The 26942-nt window shown below is 44.5% G+C and overlaps 1 protein-coding gene across 3 annotated transcripts; it reads right to left on the bottom strand.

Moving 5' to 3' along the window:
* Nucleotides 1-1429: 1429 nt before the first annotated feature.
* On the bottom strand, nucleotides 1430-26909 carry EMC1 (ER membrane protein complex subunit 1). Of its 3 annotated transcripts, none has more exons than XM_063104567.1 (23): nucleotides 26808-26909; nucleotides 23973-24097; nucleotides 23013-23078; nucleotides 22678-22771; nucleotides 21710-21838; nucleotides 20314-20440; nucleotides 19409-19558; nucleotides 18913-19080; nucleotides 18317-18388; nucleotides 17896-17955; nucleotides 17129-17251; nucleotides 16250-16346; nucleotides 15786-15908; nucleotides 13940-14139; nucleotides 13627-13776; nucleotides 12777-12938; nucleotides 12311-12430; nucleotides 10612-10749; nucleotides 7941-8114; nucleotides 7189-7399; nucleotides 6301-6385; nucleotides 5028-5157; nucleotides 1430-4870 (listed from the first exon to the last, which is right to left on the bottom strand). In XM_063104567.1, the coding sequence occupies exons 1-23, from the start codon at nucleotides 26900-26902 to the stop codon at nucleotides 4691-4693; spliced, it is 2979 nt and encodes a 992-aa protein (XP_062960637.1). In that variant the 5' UTR covers nucleotides 26903-26909; the 3' UTR covers nucleotides 1430-4690. The 3 variants fall into 3 exon arrangements, with proteins under 3 accessions (XP_062960637.1, XP_062960639.1, XP_062960636.1); XM_063104569.1 differs by having other exon boundaries at nucleotides 15786-15905; nucleotides 17896-17958; XM_063104566.1 differs by having other exon boundaries at nucleotides 17896-17958.
* Nucleotides 26910-26942: the final 33 nt, after the last annotated feature.

Consider the following 26942-nt stretch of genomic DNA (forward strand, 5'->3'; position numbering starts at 1 on the left):
TAGTGGAAAAAATAAGCAGAATTAAATAGCATAATCCGGGGCTAGCCCGTGGCTCACTCGGGAGAGTGTGGTGCTGATAACGCCAAGGCCACGGGTTCGGATCCCATATAGGGATGGCCGGTTAGCTCACTGGCTGAGCATGGTGCTAACAACACCAAGTCAAGGGTTAAGATCCCCTTACCGGTCATCTTTTAAAAAAAAAAATAAAAATAAAAATAAAAAATAAAAATAAATAAATAGCATAATCCCATTAAGAAAAAGTTTGTATGTAAGAACAAACACTATCAGTGCTCATATGAGTAATTCATAGTAATAAATAATTTTTGTATTTTAAACTTTTCTGTGTTAAGCATGTTCTACTTATAATCAAGAAAATAAAAGGATTTTTAAAGTGATTTAAGAGAGACAACTGTTCCCAATACTGAAGCCAGAGGGAAATTTCTCCCATTGGTTCAGTTTTAGAGTAGCTTGAAGATATAGATGTAGATGTAGATATATGTGGGGTATCCACTACAAATGTTTCAACCAATCTCCATCTGAGTTGTTTATTATTCTTGTTGTCTGTTCACCCCGTTAATTTTCATTTTATCTTGTAATGCTTGCATTTGTGTAAGCTGTCCTGAGAGCTTTTTGTAACAAGGTGAGATGCTGAGATCTACACTAAGCACACCTGCTCTGTGGTGGTAGATAAGCATGAAGCTATACAGTTTAGCAATCTTTGAAGCTGGGAAGTGGGGGCTGTCTGGTTAACTCAGTTGGTTAAAGCTTGCTGTTGGGAACACCAAGGTCAAAGGTTTGGATCCCTGTACCAGCCAGCTGCGGGGGAACAGGGGGGAGGGGCGGGGGAGCTGCAGTCCCAACTGTGATAAAGCTGGGAAGAGGAGTAACATCCTGTCATTAAAATGAGAGGGGCAGAAAAGGATTTTTGGCTAAACAGAGACAAAGGAATGCCTTTGCAGACAAAAGGGTAGTCAAGGAGTGGAATTCTACTACTCCACAGTAAAATAACTCAAATTCAGAATTGTGGACGATAAGCAAAATAAATATTGGAGGAATGCTCAAAATTTGGGTTTCAGAAAAGCTTAATTCTATAATTTGTGTTGGTAGTTGTTAAAATGTAATATCAATTATTTTTTAGAGCCATCCCTACCTTATGACAATAAAACCATATCATCTGCATGTAAGCTTGCTTGCCTTTCTTTGCTAGGAGTGGGGAGATGGAGAGCAGGTGTCAACCTCTTCCGAAAGTGGTATTAAATCAATAAGCTACAATTCTAAGAGGGCAAGTAGGGCATAATACATTACTGTTTTATACGCACACTGTCGGGCTGGGTTACAGACCCTTCAAACCCGTTGTGCAGACTGGTCACAGACCCCTCACGTGCAGGTTGCAAGCTAGGTAACTGGAAAAAGATCCTGGGAGCCTTGGCAAGGTTAACATGCTTTATTTGGACGCAATCTCAGCCCTCTCAGCCCCCTCCTCAGCAGCAACAGCCTCTAGCAGATCCTGCAGCAGACACCTGGTGGCCTCCCGGGGGTGTCCTAGGGTCACTGTGGATCAAAGTCATTTGTCCTTTATACTTGTCAGATAACCAAGGAACACCTGGGTGCACATATGCAGTTAACATATTTACATCAAACAGGCTAGGTCATGCCCAGCAATATTCCAAACAGCTGATGGAGCCTGACCATTTTCCATTTTCCTTACACACACACACAGATACCAACCAAAAGGGTTCTTACTGACCCTGAACCTTCTGTTATAACAAGAATTCTGTATTTAATTCATGCACATTCCCCAATAATTGATTCCTATTTCAAGTCAAAGGCTAAGGAAAATTTTACATTATTGCCAACAGAGACTCAGAATCACTAAGTTATTTAGCTGCTGTATCACGGGAGCCCCAAATCTGAAAGGGCACTTGCACAGTGTTTACCTATTCCAAAGAAACTCACCCGGTATTGTAATAGGTAGAGACATCAGTTTATTAAACTAAGGGGAGGTGCTGGTGGCAGCTGGTTAGCTAGAAATCTGCACCACCATGGGGTACATACAAAAGTTATATAGTGAACAGATCAAAGGAGAGTGCATGCTTATGTACAGACTCTCACCCAACTCAGGGTGTGCACGGGAGATCTGGCTAAGTAGGTAAGTTAACTTACTTGCTACCCTCCTGGTGCCAGAGTAGTTAACACTAGTGTGTTAACTACATTTACATGCTAATTAACTTACTAAGGGCTCCTGCTTCCTACAGTTCTCCATTTGTCTTAAAGGAGACATGCCTTTCCTCGGGTAACTACCTTGGCTAGGGGTAGTTTCCCAGGCAGAGGGGGAAATAGGTCTATGTCCACATTTACCTTACAGCTGCAAAGTGTTAAGCCAAAAGATCTTGCAGGTTGATCAAACTAAGTTTTAAAAATGGCCTAGAAAATACTGAGGAATTGCCCTTTTTGAGAAAAACATTGGGGGAGGGGGAAAATTAACCTAACTAATGAAGGTTAAGGGGAGATGGCTCAAGGGATATGCACAGAAAAAGAGGAAGACAAGAAAGCAAATATATCCAAGAACTGAGAGAGAAAACATGCTGCTCAGAAGCCAGAAGTGGAAGCTGAGCGTAGCTGATGAGAATCAAATGCTGCTTTAAGATTATGGAAGGTTGAGAACTAAGAGAAGACTTAGATTTGACTGGTATTAGCATAAACTATTTTAAGCACATGCTTTGTGGTAACTTTCAGTAAAATGGTAATGATTAAGGCCAAAACACTTTAGGGACTTTTATGAAAGGGCAGATAACTCCCCTCCCATTAGTTTGTTCTTTCAGATTCTGGCACTTAAATAAATGAAAACTAGGATCTTGCAGATTAGTTGGGCTGTGCAAGCAGAACAGGCAGCCAGACAATATCTTGTTATGCAGCTTGCACATATAAGACAGTCAGAATTCCTGCCCGGCTTTCTCAAAACTAGGGCAGAATTTTTTTTAAACTTGTACTTATTCCCAGGTCTCTTAAACAAAATACGCCTTGGGGTTAGGATGAACAGATTCCTGTTTTATTCTGTAGATACTTAGATGTTCATTTGCCCATTGATGTCAGTTTGACAATTTTACTATTAATGTAAAATGATCATATTTCCTCCTTCTCTACCATAATCTACCATCAGCATATGACCACAGAAAGATGAAAAGTTTTGTTTTAAAGTAGCCTAAACCAAGTCATATGATTAAATTGGCATGTTTCCTTACTAAAAAACACTCCATTTCTGCACTGCTTTTCCCCCTCTAATGCAAAAGTACCTTCAGAGTTATCTTCCTAAGACACAAAAAAGGACTTAGATCAGTGTCATTCATCATTTGCTTTATTCAGACACTTGAGTGCACCCCTCTCACCACAGGGCTAGAGACGGTCTACTCTCTGAAGCTCATTCTTCACGTTTAAGAAAAATTCCACACCAAGGTCAAAGGTTCGGATCCCTGTACCGGCCAGCCACGCACGCACGCACGCACGCACGCACGCACGCACACACACACACACACACACACACACAAAATTCCATCATTCCCCAAATCCATGAACAAGAGAAGACTTTTAGGATTTCTTCAATTTGTAGTAGAGACTCAGCAGCCCTGCCCATCAGCAAAGCTAAGCCCTTAATACACCACTTTCCCATCCCTACCCTTTTTCTTCCCTTTTTTAAAGCTTCAAACGTTAGATCAATAAGATTTTAAATCTCATTTAAAGAGAAACATAATAACCCACATGTTAATTTATATCTAAAACTAAAAATAAATAATGGGGTTCTTAAGGACACCTTTCTCTAACTACATTATGACTAGACCAGCCTGTGGGTGAAACGAGAGACTACAAGTTACTGTGAAACAGGCAGATTCTCCTCCCTTGAAATCTTTGAGGTTCAGGCATTCAGTAGTTTTAAAAAGGCCTCGGTTCTGACACATCTCAGGTGAAAAGCATAGGCAATGACCAACAAACCAAGGCGCTATTATACACCTGGCTTTTCATAAACTGAGACAAAGGCTGGTGACCCAACCTCATAATGAGAGCATGAAACTAGAGGCTTAGTTAAAATTAGTTTTGACACTATATATAGATTCCTCAACCCTTGGTTACTCCGAAGCAGAGCCATAAGAGGCTCAATCAGTCCTCAAACCTCAGCTAGGGATGGATCCTGTGTCTCTCCCAGGTAAAACAGCAAATGCACCTATAAGGTGGAGGTGACAAGAAAAACTTCTGACTTCTTGCAAGAGGCAGGGAAAAAGTCAGAAGGATTTCTAGATAAAACTAGGAAACACAGAAAACTAAAATCAATTTAAACAGGCCTCACAAAAGAGAAAAATCAGTTGGAGGTCTTATTAAAAAAAACAAAAAAAACAGAACATTCATGGATGGGCAAAGAAAAGAAATGGCGTAGCAGTCTTTGGACTTCACGGGAAAAGTCCATCAAGCTGTTTTGAGATCCTCAGCTGAGAGAGTGAGTTCAGTCTCTACCATGATAGTATTCTGCATCATGTGTATCCCAAAAGAAGTTCTACATGACGGTTCATCTTCTTCCTCACAACTCTCAACTGAGATGAGCACCCAACACACACTCCACTGATCTGCAAACTGCAGCTGTTGCTTCTTATCCGACCCACACTCCCCCTCTCTCCACTCTCTGGCTTGGAGTCTTTGGTCTTTACCGCCAAGCACGATTCAGGAGTTTCACCTGGGCCAGTCTCTTAGTGATCATGGTGGCAAAAACCAGGCCAAAGAGGACACTGCTGATTAACACGTAGTCATAGTCATCCTTCAGAACATCAAACTGTTTGGATGGGTAGACTCGAGTCTGATAGATGTCCAAACCATAGGCCACAACCTGGAAGGCAGACAGAATGAGAATTATGGAAGAAGGGCAACCAAAGACCCACCCCAACCTTAAACTCGGGTAAGAAAGGAAATGGAATCCTCAGGTGTTTTCCCAAGGGTGAAACAAAGAGCAGCTGTCACACAGGGTGACTGTGGACTCTACTCACCAAACAAGTGGATTCCAGACCTGAGGGAGCTGTGTAGATACCTCGCATTCGGGAAACTGTCTGGTTATAATTGATGAATCGCTCTGCGTGTATCTGTACATCTGGAGAATACGGGATTAGATTCTCCTCTCTGCAAAACACCAACCGGGACGGGCACTCTGAAAACTGCTGTGAAGGGATCTCTTAGATGCCCTCCCTGAGTCCTGGGAGGCTTCCAGGCCACATATCTAGCCTCAAATCTCCTTTGAGGTCTACTTGCAGTAGGTAGTTAAAAATTTAGCAGCTGAATGTTAGCAAGAAAGAAAGCTGTCTGGAGAGTAGGACTGAGATCAGGATTCCTACCTTGTTCTAATTCTCGAAAGAAATAAAATACAGATGACTGGCATTTCACATCAGAGGAGGAAAGTGAGGGCCATTTTTAAACCAACACACTGAACCACTGGCCGATTCCTGCTCGTCACACCACAGAGCCTCGCAGTCCCCATTTCTCCTCTGAAAACCCAATTATCATCCTATGTCTTTTCCCAGCTTAACCTCTTCTCTCATGAAGTTCTCCAAACCACACCCCTCTCCCTTTCTCGAGTGCCAGACAAATCTGCTCTGTCCACCCACTGCCCACAGTTCCTCACACCTTTAAGTGAAGAGAGCTCAGGATGAAGGCAAGAAAATATGCAGAGATGTGGGTGGAAGTACAAAATTAATAACAGTGAACTTCCCTGCAGGATCCAGCTCCCATTACTACTTCTATGCCCTCACTTCCTACTGTCTCCCACCACTTGCTGCTCCAGCCACATGGCTGCATTGCCTCCCCGAACTCAACAGACACGACTGCAGGACATTTCCACTGCTTGTTCCCTCCGCCTGGAAAGTTCTCCTTTGGATATCCACACGGCTAGCTCCTTCAACTCCTGCAGGTCTTTACTCAAAAGCCGCCTTTGAGAGGGGCTTTCCGTATCTCAAATTTCACCCATGCACATTCCTCCCCATACTCTTCACAGCTTGTCCCACTTTTATCTTTTCTCCTTAGCATTTACAAGTACCTAACATAGTGTATACAAGTATTTTACTTGGTTATCTTATTATTTATTTACTGTCTCTTTCCAACCAGAACGTAAGCTCCATGAGGGCAGACCTCTTTGTCAGAATTGCTCACTGCTATATCCTTAGCCCCTACCACAGCATGATGGTATATGGCAGGCTGAGGACCAAATTTAATCAAAGAGGCTAAAGTCCTTAAGGTCAGGGCCTCCAGCACAACCCACAGGGGTCTCACCTGCTTTGTTCTGTTGGGATCTCAGGACGGCGGGGATCCAGCAAGGCCTTAGGAAGGGAAAGAATTGCTCCAGAAGGTAGCCCAACTGCACAGGAAGGAGTGAATGTTCACAATGATCCAATCCCAGAGGAGGGCCAGTTACAAAAATGTCATTATCACAGAAATTTAAAATAGAGAGTTCAAAACAAAAATATGGGTCAAGGATGTTCCCTTAAATAGCCAAAAACAGTAATCCAATAATACACATGGGTATAAATGAAGGCTCCCACATTTGAAGATAGTGGTTTCTTCACATATCATCCTGAGACATCAGAATATAAAGTTCTAGAATTAAGATATGGGGAACAATGAAGGAGAAGAACCTGGAAGGCCACTTGGATCTCTTCATCCCTCCCTCCTTTCCCTGCAATAGTACCTCCACAACCAAGCGATCTTCCCATTAAGCACTCACAGGCTGTATGCACTGCTGTGGTACTATGGACAGGGAGGGCAGGGGACTGGGCATCATTAGATAGTGCCAGTATCAGTAATGGTGACTGATGATGATAAACCGTCTTCCTCATATTTGAGAAGAGAAAGTAATACCAAGTGCCTGTCAAAGCTGAGAGTCCCAAATGTTTTTGGTAAAACCAACTAGGCAGAGGGGGCCTGTTACTCAACCAGTAAGTCCTGAATTTAGGCTACCCCTTGCTGGTTCCTGCAACCTGTCAGTACAGGCTATCTATGTTGGGTATGCCATCAGGGACTGATTTTCTGTAGCCTTCCTCACCAACCTTCCCTTACGGGTGGTCAAAAGGGCTCTGCTGGCAGTGCAGCCCCTGCTCTGTCCTTCAGGATGGCTGCCTGAGAGAACCCGGTCAGCACAGAGGCCCTCCCTCAGACACTCACTAAGCAGGTGTCGGCTGGTGATGCCCCGCTCAGTGATGGTGGCTTCCATGGCACTGATGGAAGAGGGGAAGATGTAGGACTGCTGGAGGACCTGAGGCAGCTGGGGACGGTCCAGGGAGCTGAAGGCAGTGGCATTGTATTGCTCGGTACCCTCGTAGAGCTCCAGTGCAGTAAACTCATTGCGCCGAGCCTTGGTATTCCAGTACTGGTACTGCAGAGATAGAAGGAGGCTGCTGAGGGCTTAGCTGCTGGTTCAACTGGTAAGGAGAAATTACACTGGAAGGCACCCTGCAAATTAACTAGAGATTCGAGAAGGAAAAACCCACCTAGCACCCTAGTTTTCTTCCTTGTTACCAAGTTTACTAACTTTCAAGGTAGTTTTATCTAGGCTATCCAAAGTTCACAAGACAAAGGAATTCTCAAGATTCTAAGAAGTCATAATAATAGCTAACCTTTGAGTGCTAGTGTTCTCAACTAGACTGGAGGTGACAGTTATTATTCCTATTTCACTGATGATGCAATGCAGACAGCTTACATAACTAGTTCAAGGTTGTACAGTTAGGAAATGGAAGAGGTGGGATCAAACCTAGGCAGTCTGATGCCTGAGCCTGGCCTCCCCACAGCACTCTATACTGCCATCCAGGGGGTTTAGGATCCTATGAAAACACAAAGAAGCAACTGGATTTCTGGAAAGGATCTAAGATGCAGGGAGCCCTCTGGAGCTACCGGTGCCCTTGGGTGTGACTCCTTACCACCACCCAGTTCTCCGAGTGCACGATGTGGACGGGGCCCCTGGCTTTCTTCTGCACAGAGGAGTGGATGATGCGCCCAGTGACACCATCAATGAGGAAGATGCCAATAAAGGTGCGCTCATGGTGTACATCTGTGCTCTCTGTCACCACGGCCAGCAGGTTGGGGTTCAGGCTCTGGGGAGAGGGGGAGAAAAGCTCCTTCAGAACCATGACGATAGCTCATGTGCTCCACTCCACTGTGAGCCCCGTGCCATGAGGACAGCCAGGAGCTCCCTGGCCTAGCAGAGGAAGTTGGGTTTCTGGTTGGAAAAGTGTCCTATTGAGTTTCTCATCCCTGCACTGGTTTCGCCTCCCCTGGGTACTGGGTGCCACGCCAGGTGCGCTGCGTTCCATTTAATCCCTTTAGCAGCCTTGCGAAGTAGCTATTATTATCCACAGTTCACCAGTGAGGACAGTCATAAGGTAAGTCTTAATTAAGCAACTTCTCCAGTCACAGAGATAGCAAATGATAACTCAAGATAAAATCCAGGTCTGCCCACTGACTGACTATATGACACTGCTCCAGCAATGTTATTTCTCTCCACCAAAATTGTTCTGCTCAAGATCACAGCAACCTTTCTATCACTAAACCCAGTGGATAGTCATGATCCTCATATTATTTATCCTACTAGTGTCATGTGACACACGTGACCACTCCTTTCTTGAACCACTTTCTCTATCTGGCTTTCAGGATACCAGCTCCCTGGCTTTCTTTTTTTTTTTTTTTGTCTTTTTCGTGACCAGCACCCAGCCAGTGAGTGCACCGGCCATTCCTATATAGGATCCGAACCCGCGGCGGGAGCGTCGCTGCGCTCCCAGCGCCGCACTCTTCCCAAGTGCGCCACGGGCTCGGCCCTCCCTGGCTTTCCTTTTGCCTCACTAGCCTCTCCTCTCAGTCTCTTTTGTGGGTTCCTCTGCATCTCCCCAATCTCTTCATGATGGAACACACAAGGCAGTAGTCAGGCCTTGGGCATTTCTGTCTACACTCACCCTCACGATGATCTCAGCCAATCTCATGGCTTTAACCTATGGGTGCTGGCAATGCCCAAATCTGTGACTGAAAAACTTTCATAGACTGGAGGAGACTAAAGAAACGTGACAACAAAATGCAATGTGGGGTCCTGGAACAGAAAAATGACATTAGTGAAAAAAACTAGTAAAACCCAAATAAAGCCTGGAGTTTAGTTAATAGTCATGTACCAATGTTGGTTTCTTAGTGTAGACAAATATACCATGGTCATGTAGGGGAGGCCAGGTAAGGGGAATACAGGAACTCTATGTACTATCTTTGCCACTTTTTTGTAAATCTAAAATTATACCAAAATAAAAAGTTTATTAAAAAAAACTAACCTAAAAAATTTGAATAATGAATATGAATCCAAAAAGCCCTACTCCTAGCTACTATGCTTTTTAGAAAACACAAGTAGTCTAGAAAAGGTTACCTTATAAAGATAAAATTACATAATGATATATTTTTTCTAGTACAAGTCAAAATGTAATTTAGAATTTGTATTATTTTGGTTATTCTGAACAAGTTAAAATCGACTGCTGCCACATGGAAGGTGTTCATCAATAAAGAATTCAAATCAATAACATTAATAATAATGTTAACTTTGTCCTTCCATGAATGACTGGATAAAGAAAATGTGGTATACATACACAATGGAATACTACTCTGCCATAAAAAAGAATGAAATTCTGCCATTTGCAGCAACATGGATGAACTTAAAGAAAACTACGTTAAGTGAAATAAGCCAGGCACAGAGAGAAATACCACATGTTCTCACTCATAGGTGGAAGCTAAAAAAGTTGATCTCATAGAAGTAGAGAGCAGAACAGTAGTTACTAGAGACTGGTGAGGAAAGGGGGAGATGGGGAGAAGGTGGATAGTGGATACAAAATATTAGAGATAGGAAGAATGGGATCTAGGGTTCTGCAGTAATATAGGAGACTACAGTTAACAAAATACTCTCTATCTTTGAAAAACTAGTCAAGACGATATTGAACGTTCCTAACACAAAGAAGTGACAAACATATGAGATGATGGATATACTAAGCACCCTGATATGATCACTGCACACGGTATGAATGTACCCAAATATCATACTGTACTCCATAAATACATACAATTATTGTGGGTCAGTTAAGAAAAATAAATTAAAAAGAGAAAAAAAGAGAAATAGGGAGTAGAATAGTGGTTACCAGAGGCAGGGAAAGGGAAGGGGAGGGGGCAGGGGAAGATTGGTAGGCAGGTACAAAGTTACAGTTAGATAGGAAGAATAAGTTCTGGTGCCCTAGGGTGACAACAGCTAATAAGACTGTATTGTATATTTCAAGATAGCCAAGAAAGGGGATCTTGAACACTATAACCACAAAGAAATGATAAATGTTTGGGTAATAAAAAAAAATAATAATGATGTTAACTATGTAGCAGGCACTATTCTAGTCAGTTTATATACGTAGTCATTAATCTACATAGCAATCCTCTGATCTTTGTGTTATCCTTGCTCAAAGGGATTAAGTGACTTCCCAACGTCATGTACTCGCAGCTACCAAGCCCTACAGCCAGAATTCAAACCCTTGTTTTCCTGATTCTAGAGCTCTTGCTCTGTGCCAGATTGCTGTGCTGTACCTTGTAGAGCACACTGCGGTCCCCCATCACACGGCCTTGGGAATGAACATGCTCGCTGCTGCGTTTCCCCTTCACCTTGACAATCCGCTGTACTTCTGGAGGAATAGTCAGCTCCCAACTCAGTTCAGTAGTAAGATCCTAGGGCGGGGGCAGAAGAGCTTGTAATCAGGAGAGTACACTTAGACTTGAGACAGCTGTAGCTGGACACATCCTGCAGTTCATTTGAGGCCTTTGTGCTGGAAGGAACAGATATCAGAACTCCTAGAAAATAGCAATAAAGATCTAGTTTATGAAGTTTTGCAACTCTCAGTTTAAGAAACGGGCTGGCTGGTTAGTTCAGTTCGTTAGAGAGGCCTTATAACACCGAGGTCAAGGGTTCAGATCCCCATACCAGCCAGCTGCCAAAAATAATATAAAATAAAATTTTTACTAATAACAAATAAGCCTACATTGCCACAGCCTCCTTTGAAAACATGAGAACTCACTAAAACGTAAACAGAGAGTACAGTCGCAAAGTGAGGGGAAAGCAGTAGCTCACCTGGAGGTCAAGGACTAGAAGCCCACACTTGGCTTATTTCCCACGTGAAGCTTTGCCTCCTTGCTTCCCCTGGTCATCGTTTACTCAGATAATATCCTCAAGACTCCACTGACTCATGACAACCACATTCCAGTACACTCCCCTCTGTCTACAAAGAACTGTCTCTTTCAAGGTTCCATTTTTATCAACTTGGAAGGACAATTTTGTTTTTCACCCACGAGGGTAAATAATGTGTTTTCTGGGCAGACCATCTCCTTTGCTGTTTATGCTAAAGGTTAGCTGTTACAGAAACTTCAGGAAAGGGCACTGCACTTTCAGAGCAACAACAGCTCAAACTTAGATGGCATTTCCTATGTGCCAAGCATTGTTTTATGTGATTTACATGTATTAACAAATTGAATCCTCACAACAACCTTATGAGGTAGGTATTATCATCATTTTATTTTACAGACAAGAAAACAGAGGGTCAGAGACGTAATATGCCCAAGATCCCAAAGTAAATAAGTGATAAAGCTAGGCTTCAAACCCAAGTAACTGGGTCCAAGCTGTTAACTTGTATACTACATTGCCTCTCAAAAGGCTTTATGGGACAGGATGGGGGTGTTCTCTGGTGAGTACACACCACAAGTGCTTCTCTACACAGCCCTGACAACAAGGCCAAGGCCAGCCCCTTGTGAACTTCAGAGTTAGTATGTATCACGGTTTCTAAGAGTTGGACCCAAGTATGTCAGGATCAGAGCAATTCAACCCCATTTCTAGAAATAAAATTCCAAGTACACATTCTAACAGGAGTTGGTCAATAACATCATTTTCATATAAAAGTACAACTCATTACTCAACCCCATTCCTACCTCCCACCTTCCCAAGAATAGAGAAAAATGTCCCTTCTCTCTACTATAGAAAAGGAATGTGGAATGAAAGCCCCATGAGGGCTGAGACTTTATCTACTGTGCACTTCTCTGTCTGTGGCACCTAGACCCAGGCCTGCCATGTAGTAGCTGCCCAATAAATAAAAAGGAATGACTGACTTTGAATCAGACATCAGGATTATGATGCCCTAAGTATACAATAGGACGAACAGCATAATTCACTTCTTAGTCAATAACCAGGAAACACCCACATTCCCCTACAAAGGGTCCTGCCAGGACACTCCTTCCCTACCTTTCGAAGCCGATATCCACATAGTCGTCCCTGCTCTGCATCCACCAGATAGAAGAAGATGGAAGGAGCAAGCTCATGTAGCTGTCGCAAGACATTCCGAGTGGGTGGGAAAGCTGTGACCTTGAAAAACCCAGACAGTCCAAGAGAAGAGTTAAAGGAAACAGTCAGGAATCTCTAAGCCCAGTTTCCCAAGACTCGTTACTGTTTCCCATCAAAGAGAGCCTTAAGAATAAAACAGCAAATCTTAAAAGAATTAGAGTCTACTCAAAATAGGGCTTAAATTTAGTACTGTTAAGAATCTTGAGTTTTCATAAGTGCAGAAACAGCAATCATGTCTCTTATGGTTGGTCAAAAGTGGCTGACTATAGACAGCACTCTATCTCTGTTGTGCTAACTGTGTTTGACCATGCCACCCCCACACCCGATGCCACCTGGATTTTCTCCATCCCCTCTGGAGACGTAATACCTTGTACTCATCATCTATCAACAGCAACACCTTGGCATAGTCTTGATCCATGATTGGGAGAAGCAAGGACTGCAAGATTGGGCGCTTCAGCACTGGGGGAGCCACCTGACTCCACTTCCCAAAAATGGGATTGAAGACATACAGAGAACTCATGCCCGTCTCCTAAAATAGACAGTCAAACTGTCAGACTCCACCCACATGAAAAGAATGCAGATCCTCAGGGTAAAACTGGAAAGCTGCAACTGCAGTTCAACTGTAAGAAACTCCCTAGTCTTTGCCCTCTTTGTGGAAAGTAAATTCTTGGCTGAAGGTAAATGGTCCCCTAGGCTAATGTCAAAAGGAAAAAAGTCAAACTGCCTCTGGCTCTAAACCTAACCAAGAACCAGACATGCTGAAAAAAAAGTAAAAAGATCAAGTACCAATTCATCAACCCCAGGGCAGCCATTCCAGAAGAGTGCCTACCAAACCCCCTTTCTAATAACACTAGAATGAATCCACCAAAAAAACCATTCTAATTCTGGGAGGCAGAGATATAAACAGCTTTGTGTCCTGCTCTCCCTCATGTAGGGGAGAGAAAACAGCCACTCAGCTGTCAACAACAGCTTATGTCAGGAAAGGGAGAGGGCTGCTCTCTACTGATCTCGTGAAGCCACCCCTACCTTACAGTCAATTCCACCTCAGTAATGGATGGCTCCTCCACCCAGGCATGAAGCTGGAAGAAACAGAGTTATAACCCCTAATTGTTCCTCTTTAACTCTGCAGAATTCCAAGGGCCTTGAAGGAATTTAAGCTGCAAAACACCACAAAAACCACCCCCACTTTGGCTCAAGTCAGAGGGGGATGGCCTCACCTTGTCCTTTACCAGAAGGGTGCACTGTGGGGGGTGGGGGAAGTGAGCCGTAGTTCTCTGGACCATCAGTTTAAAGGAGGAGTCTGGCTTGACATTGGGTAGGTACTGCTTCCACAGGACGGTGCCAGAGCTGCTCTCAATGCCAAAAAGCTGCAAGAAAAACAAATACTCAGCTCACTGTGAGAAAGAGAAACCAAAGAACTGATTCTACCCTTGAAAATTAAAACCAGGGCTCTCCCTTACCAAAGGCTTTTTTGTTTCCAACCCCCTGAACTTCAGAAGGTTTGGTGCCTGAGGCTTAACCCTCTCTCACCTTGCCTGAGGCTGTTACCATCACCATCATCTTCTGGAGGTTGAATTCATCTCTGGCCAGGGTGTCGATGTTGATCTCATTCTTAATTTGACTTCGGGGCTTCCGAGCATCATAGAACATTTTCCAGAGGTGAGATGTCCACGCCTGTAGCAGGATGAGCTGAGACGAGAGACGTTTCAGGAACATCCCCAACAAGCCATCTGGTGTCAAAGAAAAGGTAATGCGCTCCGCATCAGACTAGGTATCCAGCAGGGAGGTACGTGATTTTCCTAATAAAGGATTTCTCCTTCTCCTCTGGAGCATTAAAGTCATTGGCACTCCAGGCCATAAGCCTAAGGAACAGTCCTGTGTCTGATCCACACTCAGATATAGCCATGCAGGACCTTCCAAATCCTACTTACCTGGCTCTTCCAACTTCACCTGCCTCGAATCTTAGAATAAGAGACTAAGTGATCAGGGATCAGCCATGCAGGATGCAGCCATGCTGTGAATGTGTCCGTCACAGCCCCACATCCAGGATGGCCAGAAGAAAGGCTTCTGGTTGCCAAGACAAAGCCAGAAGAGGTACAGGTGTGGGGGTGCAGGAATATGGGTGTATGTGTATCACAAACAGGTATTTCTATTTCCCACTGCCTCATTTCCTACTTTGTCAACTGTTAAACCAGCACCCAACAGACCGATTTGCAACCCATTACCAAGGCTATCATTCACTCTATCCCTGGTTCAATCAATGGAGCCACCATCATTCAAATTTCCTCCATTGGAGACCAGAGATCAGGTGAATAGCAAGGTAAAGAGTATGGTCTCTTGAGTCTGGCAGGCCTGAATTAAAATCCCAGCTCCACTCCTTACTACTGTGTGACCTTGGAAAGTGTACTTAACCTTTTTGCCTCTGGTTCCTAATCTGTAGAATGACTTGTAACCCATAGGTCTGCTGCAAAGATTAGATCATATGATGTACGCACAAGATTTAGGACAGTGCCTGGTTAATGGTAAGTGCTTACTAAAAAGCAGTAGTACCCTTGCTGATCTTATTTCCCGTCAACTCAAGCTTAGGGAAGAGAAGTGAGAGGCAAACAGGACAGTCCCATGCGCAGCAGTCCATGCACACACAGCATGTACCTCACTGATGCAAATCAGGAAAAACAAATAATTAACCAAAAGCTAGCCATGTGGGCAGGCAATGAGCTGCAAGCAGAAAGAAGCAGGTTTTACCTTGAATTGCTGGGTCCAGGCAGCAGAAATAAATAGTAAAGTCAAATTAATCCTCGGCTTAAGAAAATATGCAATGTCTAGCAAGGTGCCTGGCCCAGAGCAGGCCCTAATAAAACTACCTGCTGGAGAGCTGGGTGAATGGGCAGAAGGGAGAGAGGTGGGTGGCAGGAAGGACTGAATCAGAGTAGAGGGGATGGAGTCTATCCTGGGGGCTGGGAGGATGGCCGGCTTCAGAGGACATTGGGCTATTTCCACAATAACCAGAAAAACCTAGTAATGTCTCTCTCAACAGATGTGGCTGTGCTTGGGGACAATAGGTATATGATGCCTGACAAATTCTAGATACTCAGGCAATGGTAGCTATTATTATACTAAGTTAAGACTTTTTTCCCTCAGGGTCTTTCCCTAGAGAGAATCACAGTGCCGTTAGCGCTTTCGCAGAAAAGAATGATCAGATAAGCAATATGGCCATGAATGCACTGAAAACTGGTCACAGAGCTCTTTCAGAACAGACTGGCAATCTGGCTGAGCCCAGGACGCCAGGGACACCAAGAGACAGCATCTAACAAACCCTTCCCCAGAGCAGCCCCTTCTAGAAACTGTGCTGCCCAGTTTTTCAGGTGCATCATACCTGCCTTCTTGCCAAATTCCCCTTCCAGCTCAGCCTGTGCGCCAGTCAATGGGAGGTCCACCATCTCCAGGCACACCACTTCTGCCAGGGACTCCTCGCGACTCCACAGCACCACCTTTCCTGCTACAGGAAACCAGGTTTACCAAAGCTGAGCCTGCCTCCCTGATCTTCTGAAGAGACCCTTCTAGGAGGCTCAGGGATCACCACAGCTCTTGTGTAAAAAGAAAGATACAGCAGAGCCAGGGGCTGGAATCAACAGGTCAACTGAGGAAATTTCTGTCTCCCACCTAGAATGCTAAAGCATTATTCAAAAGCCAGGTGGCATATGGCTCTGTAAAAATACTCAAGGTACACTGTTCTTGACCCTTTCCCATAAGCCTGACCACAGCTCCCCTAAAACACAGTCTGATTAGAACTCAAGAGCAGGTCTGAAAAAAAAAAATTGTTGACAGAGATCCACTCACCCAGCTGCTGCAGGAAAAATAGCAGATGATCCTCTGTCTGCACCAAGGCCCGGTAGCCCACTGAGTCATCCTTCTTCAAGAACACTTGGATGTAGAGCTGCGACCAAACAGTCAAGACCACTGCAGTCAGTGAGCTTCCAAATGCCTGACAGTCCCTGATCCCAAGACTCAAAGCGCTAGGAATTGTTAGAGGTCCAGGGCATAGCATATCTGATGTCTGAATGATACAGTTCTTATCCAGATGCCAGTAAGGGAATATGTATTCTTAGGAGACAAGAATGTAGCACAAGAATGGTGCTGCACTGTCTCGGACCTCTGCGAGGAGGAACTTGAGTACTTTACAGGTACCACATCGTTCGTCTGTGCTCCAATCCCACCCCACAAGGAGAGCAGGAAGCCAGGATTAGACTTTCCATTTTAGAGATGGAGAAGCCACAGCCCGAGACTGAGCAACACGACTAAATGTATACAAAGGCAATCTGGGTAGCAATTAAGAGTGCAGGCTATGGAGTTAGACTTGAATTTGAACCCAGCAACACCTCTTACTATCTCTGTGACCCTGGGTGGGTACTGAATCCCACTAGGCCACAGAATCAGTTGTAAAACCAGGTCAGTAACAATCATTTTCTCATTTTCTAAGATTGTTAAGAGGGTTAAATCAATTAGCACATAATTAAAAAGCTTAGCACACACTGACAACTTAGCATAAATAATACCTGCTTTTACAGTGATTTATGTCCAGTTAGTGGCTCTGGAAGAACTAGAACGCATGTCCAAGGAGCCCTAATCCAGGACCCATGGCCATGACCTTGCCCTGAGGAAATGAAGCCCATGCTGAGAAGCCACAGGACAGAGACTAGGTAAAATGCTCTGGCTCACCCGTTCAGGCCGAGTGCCATTCTGTTCCAGGCTAAATGTAACTGCTGTGTCCAGCAGCCGCCGACCTGTCTCTACTAAGTAGAGGTTAATAGTGTAGGTCTGGTTGAAGCAAGCCAGCGAGTCCTAGGGGTACAGACAGCATGGGTCAACTACAGGTATCACCCAAAACAAAGTCCCCCCAAAGGAAGTTCAAGGACTGGGGGCAAATCATAGAGAATGAGCCAGGCCAAACAGGAAAATACATGCAAAGAGAAATAAAGGAGAAAAGAAAATGTAATCCTAATGCAGAAATAAGGCGCTTGAGTAAATAAATGAGATTACAATTGCTATACTTGTTTTAGAAGGAAACCAGTACAATGTAGCAAGACTTCCCAAAGAGAGGGAAGACCGTGAGCAAGGATGGGAAGCAGGGAAAAGTTTAGGAGACAGAAGCCACAACAGAAACCTCTGCCTGCCCCAGGCCTCACGCTGCCACTTCAGTGCAGCTGCACAGATTACCACTCACCCTCCCGGCCAGGATCCCAAAGGAAATGGGAAACTGAGGCCCAGAGGAGAAAGTAGTTAGGAACTCATATGAGGAATTCTACCTCCTGACCTCCCAATGAAAAAGTATCGAGAGAAACATCATTTAACGTATAGTACTTAGAAAACCCCATTTGAGGTCAGGAACTCTAGAAGACCTGCTCCTAGCCTAAGCTGCTCCCCCATCTTCCGTGGGTGGCCTCCTGTGTCTCTAGGTCTGGCACACCACCCAATGCCACACCTACCTTTGGGCTAGATTTCTCGGAAAAGCTCCCCACGGACCCATCTTCAGAACTGCTAGGTTTCTGCTAGGGGAAAGAGAGGGACAGGAGAAAATTCAGCCAAAGGATCACTTCCCAGTCACCAAAATTAAGCTTTTATTTCTATGTCTTCTCAGCACTTGGGAGAAGGCAAATCTCATCTCTCGCCCCTGTCCACAAAGTGTATGCAACCCTTAACAGTCACAGATGAAAGTCATCATATTAGGCTCTCATTCTTGGAGAGAAACAAGGTGAGCAGAAAACTGTACAGATGAGGGAGAACTGACTTCTCAACGGCCTCCAGCCCCCTGACCAGGCGAATGTGCCCACATTTTTGAGTTTCAGGGCCCCTGGCAGAGACAAGGAAGGAAAACCCCAAGTGCTGACTGATACTCTCAATACTCACCGCTTCATTCCGACAGGTCATGACTGCAGCCACTGTCTTCTCCCCAGTGGTGGCGAAGCTCACTAGGGCAGTCTGGGGAAAATGCAAGGTGTCAGTGCCTCTAAATGGGGCCTGTACTTGCAAGTAGCCTTATAGAGGTTCATCTCTCCAGGGAAGGCCCCTTGGCCTTGTAGTTAAAAGCGCTCCTGACTTTGGAGAATAATGGCCAGAGCATTTGAGAGCAGAGGGAGGCCTCAGTGCCATCTACAGCTGAAAACATAACTCTCCCCTACCTCCGGCACAGGCACAGGTCGGTCAATCCTAATAAATCCCATGCTCCTCTTAGTCTATAGGGAAGCTCTAATTTATGTCCCACTTTCCTGTGGACTCAGAGGAAGGTGCCAGTTTTATTCTAAGGATCCCTTGGAACACTCAGGAGAAAAAGTATACCATTTCTGTTGTCAAGTTACCCCCTCTCAAATCACTTAAGGGAAGGTGTCACCAATCTTGGGTTTAAGAACAAATGTCTCCAGATGCAAATATCACAGATGTCTTCTAGTATCCACACCTTGGCTAGATCTTCCTGAATCCTAACAAACCCAGCTACCTGCAGTTACCTGTGGGAAGTTTTTGAGCAAACTCAGGACCCCGTGATGGTAACGCAGCAGAGCATAGTGGCTTGGGGACAACTGCAGGAAGAACTGGGCCCGAGAAGGATCCACTGGGTTGGGTTGTGTGGGCAGGACCTGGGGTTGGAATCCACTTCCAAAGTCCAAGTTGAGAGACTGGTAGGCAAGAAGGAGGAAGATTAGGGCTAGGAGTTGACAAGTCACGAACCTATCCCAGGCTTGCATCCTCTGCCCCACTTTGCCAGGGGAAGTGAGCAGGCCGTGGCAGGTGTCTCCACATGCTCCTATTTAGGTTCCCCAAAGGTGAGAGTGGCCTATTTCCCCTTACACCAGTTCAACCAGAGGCCTGACCTTCTCCCTGTGGCTGCCCCAGCTCAGGAAGGAAGTAGCAACACTGGGAGAAAGACCCTTGGGGTATCATGCCAAACTTTCCAAGCCCTGAAGGCAATGCCTCAGACCAGGGGAAGCAGCTGTAGCCTCTCACCTGCAGTGGGATCTGCCTCAACTCCCACTCCGTCTCCAGGGCCAAAGTTTGGAGGGAACGTGAGCTCGGGTCAGGACACACCAGGACAGCTTCATTAACCACGCCACAGGTTCCAGTGAGACGTTCCAGCCACGGAGTTGAAACCCTGACCTATAGGAAAGACATCGTAACCGTAAGCTCATAAAGGATTTTTACGTGTCTCTCCCAGCTCATCAGCAGTATCACTACCAGAATTCCACTGAGGGTGCTAGAACTCAGTGGAGTTCTTCCTATCTGGCCATATCCCATCTCCTACCCCCCGCCAACCTCCCTAGAGCCTCCAAAGCAGCAGAAAAATCAGGATTTTCTTTCTGGTCACTGGAAAAATATAGCAGATCATTTTAAATACCTAATATTCCAAATAAGCATTTCTCTACTATGTTTGTCATATGTGGTTTCCTAACACTATTTTTCAGCATTATTTTATAAGGCAGTTACAAGCAGTAACTAGATCTACATAATTTTTTAGCCACCCCAGAAGAGTACTACTTGCAAATACAAGTACTTAAAAAAATGCTTGACAAGAAGGCACCCAGCAAGTGACCAGAATCAGGGGTCATAAATGGCTTTTGGGGCCGAGCCCGTGGCGCACTTGGTAGAGTGCGGCGCTGGGAGCGCTGCGACACTCCTGCCGCGGGTTCGGATCCTATATAGGACTGGCCAGTGCAGTGCCAGTCACGAAAAGGATAAAAATAAATAAAAATAAAAATATTAAATTAAAAAAAAATAATAAAATAAATAAAAATAAATAAAACATAAATGGCTTTTGCATCTGCCCAGCCAAGTTCCTGGGTCCCAAGTATTAAGGAGTCTATCAACTCCTTTCCCCACTCACAAGACTCCTTGAGCCAGACGCCCTACCACACCTGCTGAACAATCTCTCCATCTTCCACATTAAACTTGACAATGTTCACATGGCTGAAGGGAACAACTCCGAGGGCCCACACCACTCCAGAGCCGTAGGAATACACCATCTGGTAGTGGATGCTGTCACTATGGGGAAGAAAAAACAGGGAGCAATGGCTTTAGCCCTAGGAGACCATCCTCAGGATCTTCCAAAACCAGGCTGCCAGTCTTTAGCTACATGTCACACACTAGCAATCCCCAAACAGGTTTTGTTTGGTTCCCACGGTTTTATCGGTTATTTTGTTTGTTTTTTGTTTGAGTTAGTTGTCAACATTTAGAACTAAGATCATATGTGAAAATCAGATTTCTAGCTTTTCTTAAAGGGACAAGATGTGGTGACACTAGGCTTACCTACATGCCTACAGGGCACCAATTAGCTGAGCAAGGCTGCCTCCTGGAGGCAGACCAGGCGTACTGCAGTTCCCAGCAGTCCCCTCCAAGCACGTTGCTCATGGATGTTACACACTCAGCCCAATAGGAATTTGCGTTTTTGGTTTTTTTTTAATTTTTTTTTTTTTGACCAGTAAGGGGATCTTAACCCTTGGCTTGGTGTTGCCTGCACCATGCTCAGCCAGTGAGCGAACCGGCCATCCCTATATAGGACCCGAACCTGTGGCTCGGCGCCATCAGCACCACACTCTCCAGAGTGAGCCACAGGGCCGGCCCAGGAATTTGCGTTTTTGATCCCTGCTATAAACTTTGAAAATGTCCACAGGTGGGGCCAGCCCGTGGCTCACTTGGGAGAGTGTGGTGCTGATAACACCAAAGACACAGGTTCGTATGCCTATATAGGGATGGCTGGTTAGCTCACTTGGAGAGCGTGGTGCTGACAACACCAAGTCAAGGGTTAAGATCCCCTTACCAGTCATCTTTTTTTTTAAAAAAAAAAAAAAGAAAATAAAATGTCCACAAGTGGCCTAAGCAGAGTCTTTCCTTTCCTCCCTCCCTCTGTTCCTTCCCAGCTTCCCACCATCAAGACCTGTGGAAATGATCTCAAACTCAATCTTACCTGAGCTCTTATTTACTGGATTGTTCTAATTCTTAATACGAAGGAAAGGCTCAGACTAACTTGAACTTTTAGTCAAAAAACACAAAGTACTAGCCCATGAGTGAGTGAGCGTCTCTCCTTGCTTGGCTGGCTCTGGTGGCTCAGTTTGGGAGTTTTCTCCTCACTGCAAAGGAAACTCTAGCCACGACCTCTGCATTCAGGCATAGATCTAGCGAGTGCCACACACCCACAAGATACCAACATGAAGTAGGCCTGCATCAAAGCAAATGCTTTAGGACCCTCAAGGAGAAAGAGGAGCTCGCAGAGAACAGAACTACATAGCTGTTGCCTGTGAGAGGCAGCCTTACCTTTCTGGGAGATGTTCCGACCACTTCAGGTGCCCACTGGAGAGGTGATGGAGGGCAAGAGTGGTCTTCTTCAGGACCGCAACATACCTCACTGACTCCTGCAGGCCAACCAGCCCAAGCGCCTGGAAACTGAGCACAGGCACAGGGTGAGTGCTGCCCGCACCTGCACAGCCTCAGGCTAGAGGAGACAAAGGGAACGCTACCACTGTTGCTTGGTGAGTAAGAAAATAGGCTTTGTGTTCAACACACCTGGATTCTAACCTGCCTCTCATCAGCCAATTTGAGACTGCACTTACAACCATTTCGCCACGGTGCTTCCCTGAAACCCCCTGAATCTCCTAAGGGTTGTTCCCTCATTCCCCTGGGACTTCACAGCAACCTAACCGACCTCTACCACACACCCATCAACAGTGCTGTCATTAGTGGGCTACATGCCTGCCTCCACAACTGACAGTAAACTTCCTGATGACAGAAATGGTCTCACATTCACATGTGTGTTTCTGTTGCCTGGGGCTCACCAAGTGTCTCCCAAATGAGTTATTATCAGAAGACATATGAGCTAATGCAAATGACCCTGTAATTTAAACAACCTTAGCAAAGATGTCACAGTAGCTCAAGCTGTTCTCTAAACATAATATGTAACTTTCAGTGTTTTAGTTTTATGTTCTTACATTCTTACATCTGGAACACTGTAAAACTCACAGATCATGGTAAGATTAGGAAAAGTGCTTAAGTACAAGGACACTGCACCTAGCACAGAGCTCTGCATCTAACAGGTGCACAACAAATGTTGGCTGAGTAAACACACATGTTCCATAACCTCAACCACATCAAAAACTGGGCATCTGATGCTCTTTGGCTCTTCAGTGATCCCTGGGATAAAAGCCAAAAGTCCAGCGTTGCTGTCTATGCAGATCAGTGTTCCAGCAAAGCTTCTAACTCAGCCACGATGAAATACAGTCCCCTACCTGCCACTGTCCAAGCTTATCTCCCAGTTCAGGCCCCCGATGTTAGTCTCCCAGGAACGCATGATTCGGCCTCCATTGGACACAGTGATGGCATCTGGAAACGACAAGACCATGGTGAAATCATTCCCCAAACTTGCTCTGTTGCCTCCTAGGGTTCTGTGAGCTATGGCTTCCCCTCTGATTTATGGAGGCAAATAGATGTTAAACACGTACATGTTCTTCACTGTCAGGAGCACCCCTTCTTCTTTCCCTACCAGACCCTTTGCAAAGGAAAGAACCAAGGAATGGGATAGGGAGCTGACCCCAGGATGGAGACACAGCAGGCCTCTGCTTACCCTGTCCGTGGAGCAGCATGGCGTCCACAACCCCTTCTGCTGTGCCCTTGTCAACATGGCGCCACACTGAGAAACATGAAAGTCAGACATTACTAAGAACTGGAAAGAAGCATCCAAAAAGACTAGCAGAGAACTGAAGAGATTTTCGTTTGCACAGCAGTGTCCAATTTTATTTTGAGGGAGGGAAGGCATACAGCTAACTGGCAATGATCTAGTCCCACTCACTGGGTGAGGAGAAGCTGGCAGGAACCACTACTGTCCCAATCTGAAGTCTCTGCACTTCCAGTCCCCACTACCAGCCCGTCAAAAACGTAAACAAACAATGACAAAATTAACAAAATCCACCTAATTCACAAGAAAAATAGTGATTGTAAACTCTACTTCCAGAAGTTTAGTGCCCAAAAACCTCCAGCCTAAATTACATAGGTAATTTAAGGGGGGGCATCTGAGCCATTACTATGAAATAGAATAATGTCTTTTTTACAGCAATATCTTTTTTTGTTGTTGTTGTTGTTTGTAATTAAAATCCTTCTTTGTTTTGGCAGCTGGCTGGTATGGGGATTCAAACCCTTGACCTTGGTGTTATAACACCCACTCTAACCAACAATATCTTATTTAAGAGCACTCAGGCTGAGGTAATAAACTGCAAAGACCAGTTATAAGAATATGTTAAATATTCAAAGATGACAGGACTGATGTATATATATATACACACACACACATATATGTATATAAAAATCTATATATTTATATATTTCTGTATATATATAGATACATATATTTCAGTCTTGTCATCTTTGAATATTTAACATATTCCTAAGAATCCACTGAGGCATCTTTTGGCCAACATGTCCCTAACTTGGAAACTAGCCAGGCAGGTTTGACAAGCCCTGGGCCACTCAGATTCACTATGGTCATCCTTTTCATCCCCAAGCCAACCAGTCTACACAGTTTACTCACAAATCTCTCCAGTGCGAGAATTTAACGCTGCAATCACATTCTTCTCTGTGGCCACAACCAACTTCTTGGATCCAGGGGAAAACTCCAAGGAGGCAAACTTGAGCTTCCCAACATACTGCTGTCTCCTGAGGACAAGAGTGCAGGAGAACATAAGGGCCCAAATCATCATTGCATGAAATGCTTTGGAAAAAGACAAACTGCAGGGTTATCACCATCACACCTACCTGAGGACAAATAAGAATGTTGTTAATGAAGAGATCTGAGCAAAAGGAAGATCTCCATGTAATGGAGTCAGAAGCAAAGGCAACAAGAGAAGAGAATTACCTCCTAACAGATGAGAAATACTAACAGTCTTTCTTCTAAATGGAAACACATACTTAGCTCAAGATAAGTGACACTCGAATGAGCACCTGGCCTAAAACCCACTAGAACAAACATTACAGTCTTCTTTGTTTTCATTGATAGCAGGAATAGACAGCTTACAAATGAAAGAAAAAGCACAAATTCTGCCCTCAATGAGCACACAATCCAACTCCTCTTTCTATTTTCACTGACTTCTGGAGAAAAAATGTGTGCAAAGGTTCTGACAAAGGTCCACGTATTGGGTTAGGCCTTTGTTCTCTCCAGCCCTTTCTTGCCCACACATATTCAGGATCCATTTAAATCAGTACACATACTTTCCTTGGGCTCGCTCCCATCTCTTTCAACCTCTTACCTAAGCATAAAATGTTGCTGTTAATAAAGTACTGCAATCTTTAGCACATTAAACACACATGACATTTACACTGAATCTGTCTTGCTATGATGTTGTTTGGTCTAGTTTAAAAAAAAAAAAAAAATTTGAAACAGGCAGTAGAGAGATAGGTTTATATGACATTTGACAGTTTCCACCTGTATTATTACATACTTTATTCTCACTGTATCTACTGAGTACATAGGGCAAATACTAGTATTCCCACTTTATAGGTAAGGAAACCAAAGTCCAGAAAGGTCAGCTAATTATTGTCAGAACTAAAACCCAAAACCAAAACCTTCTGACTCTAAATCCCATACTCTCTTTTAAAATACTGTTAAGTTTTATCTGGACTATAAAAGTAATGCCTTCTCATTATGAAAAATGTGAGGGAAAAGGTACAAAAAAGAAATTTCTTTTAGTAACTAGGGGAAAAAAAAGAAAACCCAAAATACCACTGTTATGGGCTGAATTGAGTCCCCCAAAATTCATATTTGAAACCCTAACTCCCAACGTGACTGTAGTTGGAGATTGGACCTTTAAAAGGATTAAGTTGTTGGTTTAGTTTTGTTTGTTTCTGTTGTTGTTTTTCTGGCTGGCTGGTAGGGAATCTGAACCCTTGACCATGGTGTTATAACAAGTTGGTGTTCTAACCAACTGAGCTAACTGCTAACTGGCCAGCCCCAGGATTAAGGTTTAATGAAGTCAAAAGGGTAGAGCCCTAATCCAATAGGACTGGGTCCTTATAAAAAAAGAAAGGGACAACAGGGATGTGCACTCAAAGAGAAAAGGCCACGTGAGAAGGTGACTATCTACAAGCCAAGGAGAACAGCCTTAGGAGAAACCAAATATGCCAACATCTTGATATAGACTTACAGCCTCCAGAACTGTAAGAAAATTAATCTATTATTTAAGCCATTTACAATATGATGTTTCATTACAGCAGCCTAATAAGCAAACTAATACAACCACCACCATCGATATATTTGTAACGTTTGGGTGTATTTCCTTCTATTTATCTTTCAACTTGAAAATTATACCTAGAATTCTACTAAATACCTAATATTTAATATTTATAGTAATTCTGCTATATACCTAGTATTCTGCTAAATTGAAATCACCTGCTATATATGTGTGATATATACATATGACACTGTGAACATTTGCACACATCATTAAAAATGCGATTTATGATGCATTTGTCACACTGTCTCACACACAACAGGCACTCAACAAACATGTGAATCAATTTGTCTGAAACAAAAAACACTTCACAGAGGAGGGAATATCTGAGCTGGGCCCTGAAGGATAAAGTGTCAATAACAATATGGGTAACATGTACTGATTTCACTCATTGAGCCAGGCATTGTGCTAATTTAATGGGATTACCTCATTCATTCTCACCACTACTGTAGGAGATAATGGATTGTTAGTAAACTCATTTTACAGGTAAATACACCAAGTCACAAAGTGGTTAAGTCATGTCCCTTGAATCACACAACCCTTAAGTAGCAAAATGGACATTCAAACAAAAGAAAGGCGACTCTGGGGCCTTAAGGAAGAGGTGGGTGAGTGAGGGAATGAATGAATGGCACGATGCTCTGAGCCCAGGGCCAGGTTGGGAGAGGAAAGAAGACTCGGCTTAGGATTTATAAGACGCAAGCCCCTGCTCACAGCCTAAGAGACGCCAATCAGAGGAGAAATGAAAGTTCACAGGGTTGGTGACCTCTGACACCCGGCAGACCAGAAAAATGACAGCCACAGAAAAGAGGCCTGACGGACGAGGGACTCTGTGACCTCTGACCAGAACCCCAAGTATGCCTGGATGGCAAGGCCGGCTTCACGGGCGTGCAACCCGCACGGTCACGCAAGGACAAGCTTAGAAGAGCCCTGAACGCTAGGCTTAATGCTCCTCTGTCCACGTCTTTAAAATTCTTAATTTCTGAACAAGGGGCCCGACGTTTTCATTTCGCGGTGGGTCCGCAAGGTATGGAGCAGATCCCGCTACGTAGTAAGCCCCCTCCCTTTAGCAGGTAGGACACAGGTGCTGGGGACAGGGAAGGCGCCACATATGTCCCGAACAGGCCCCCACACGAACGCACCAGTCAAACTTGCCCACTTGGTCTTCATAGACCGCGGCCGCAGGGAGAAGCAGAGCAGCCCAAAGGCAGAGACGAGAAAGCCGCGCCGCCGCCATGATGTGAGCCCCGGCACCGCCCGCCGCTGGCCCGGCATGC

Source organism: Cynocephalus volans, chromosome 8, assembly GCF_027409185.1.
Source record: "Cynocephalus volans isolate mCynVol1 chromosome 8, mCynVol1.pri, whole genome shotgun sequence".
Classification (NCBI taxonomy): domain Eukaryota; kingdom Metazoa; phylum Chordata; class Mammalia; order Dermoptera; family Cynocephalidae; genus Cynocephalus; species Cynocephalus volans.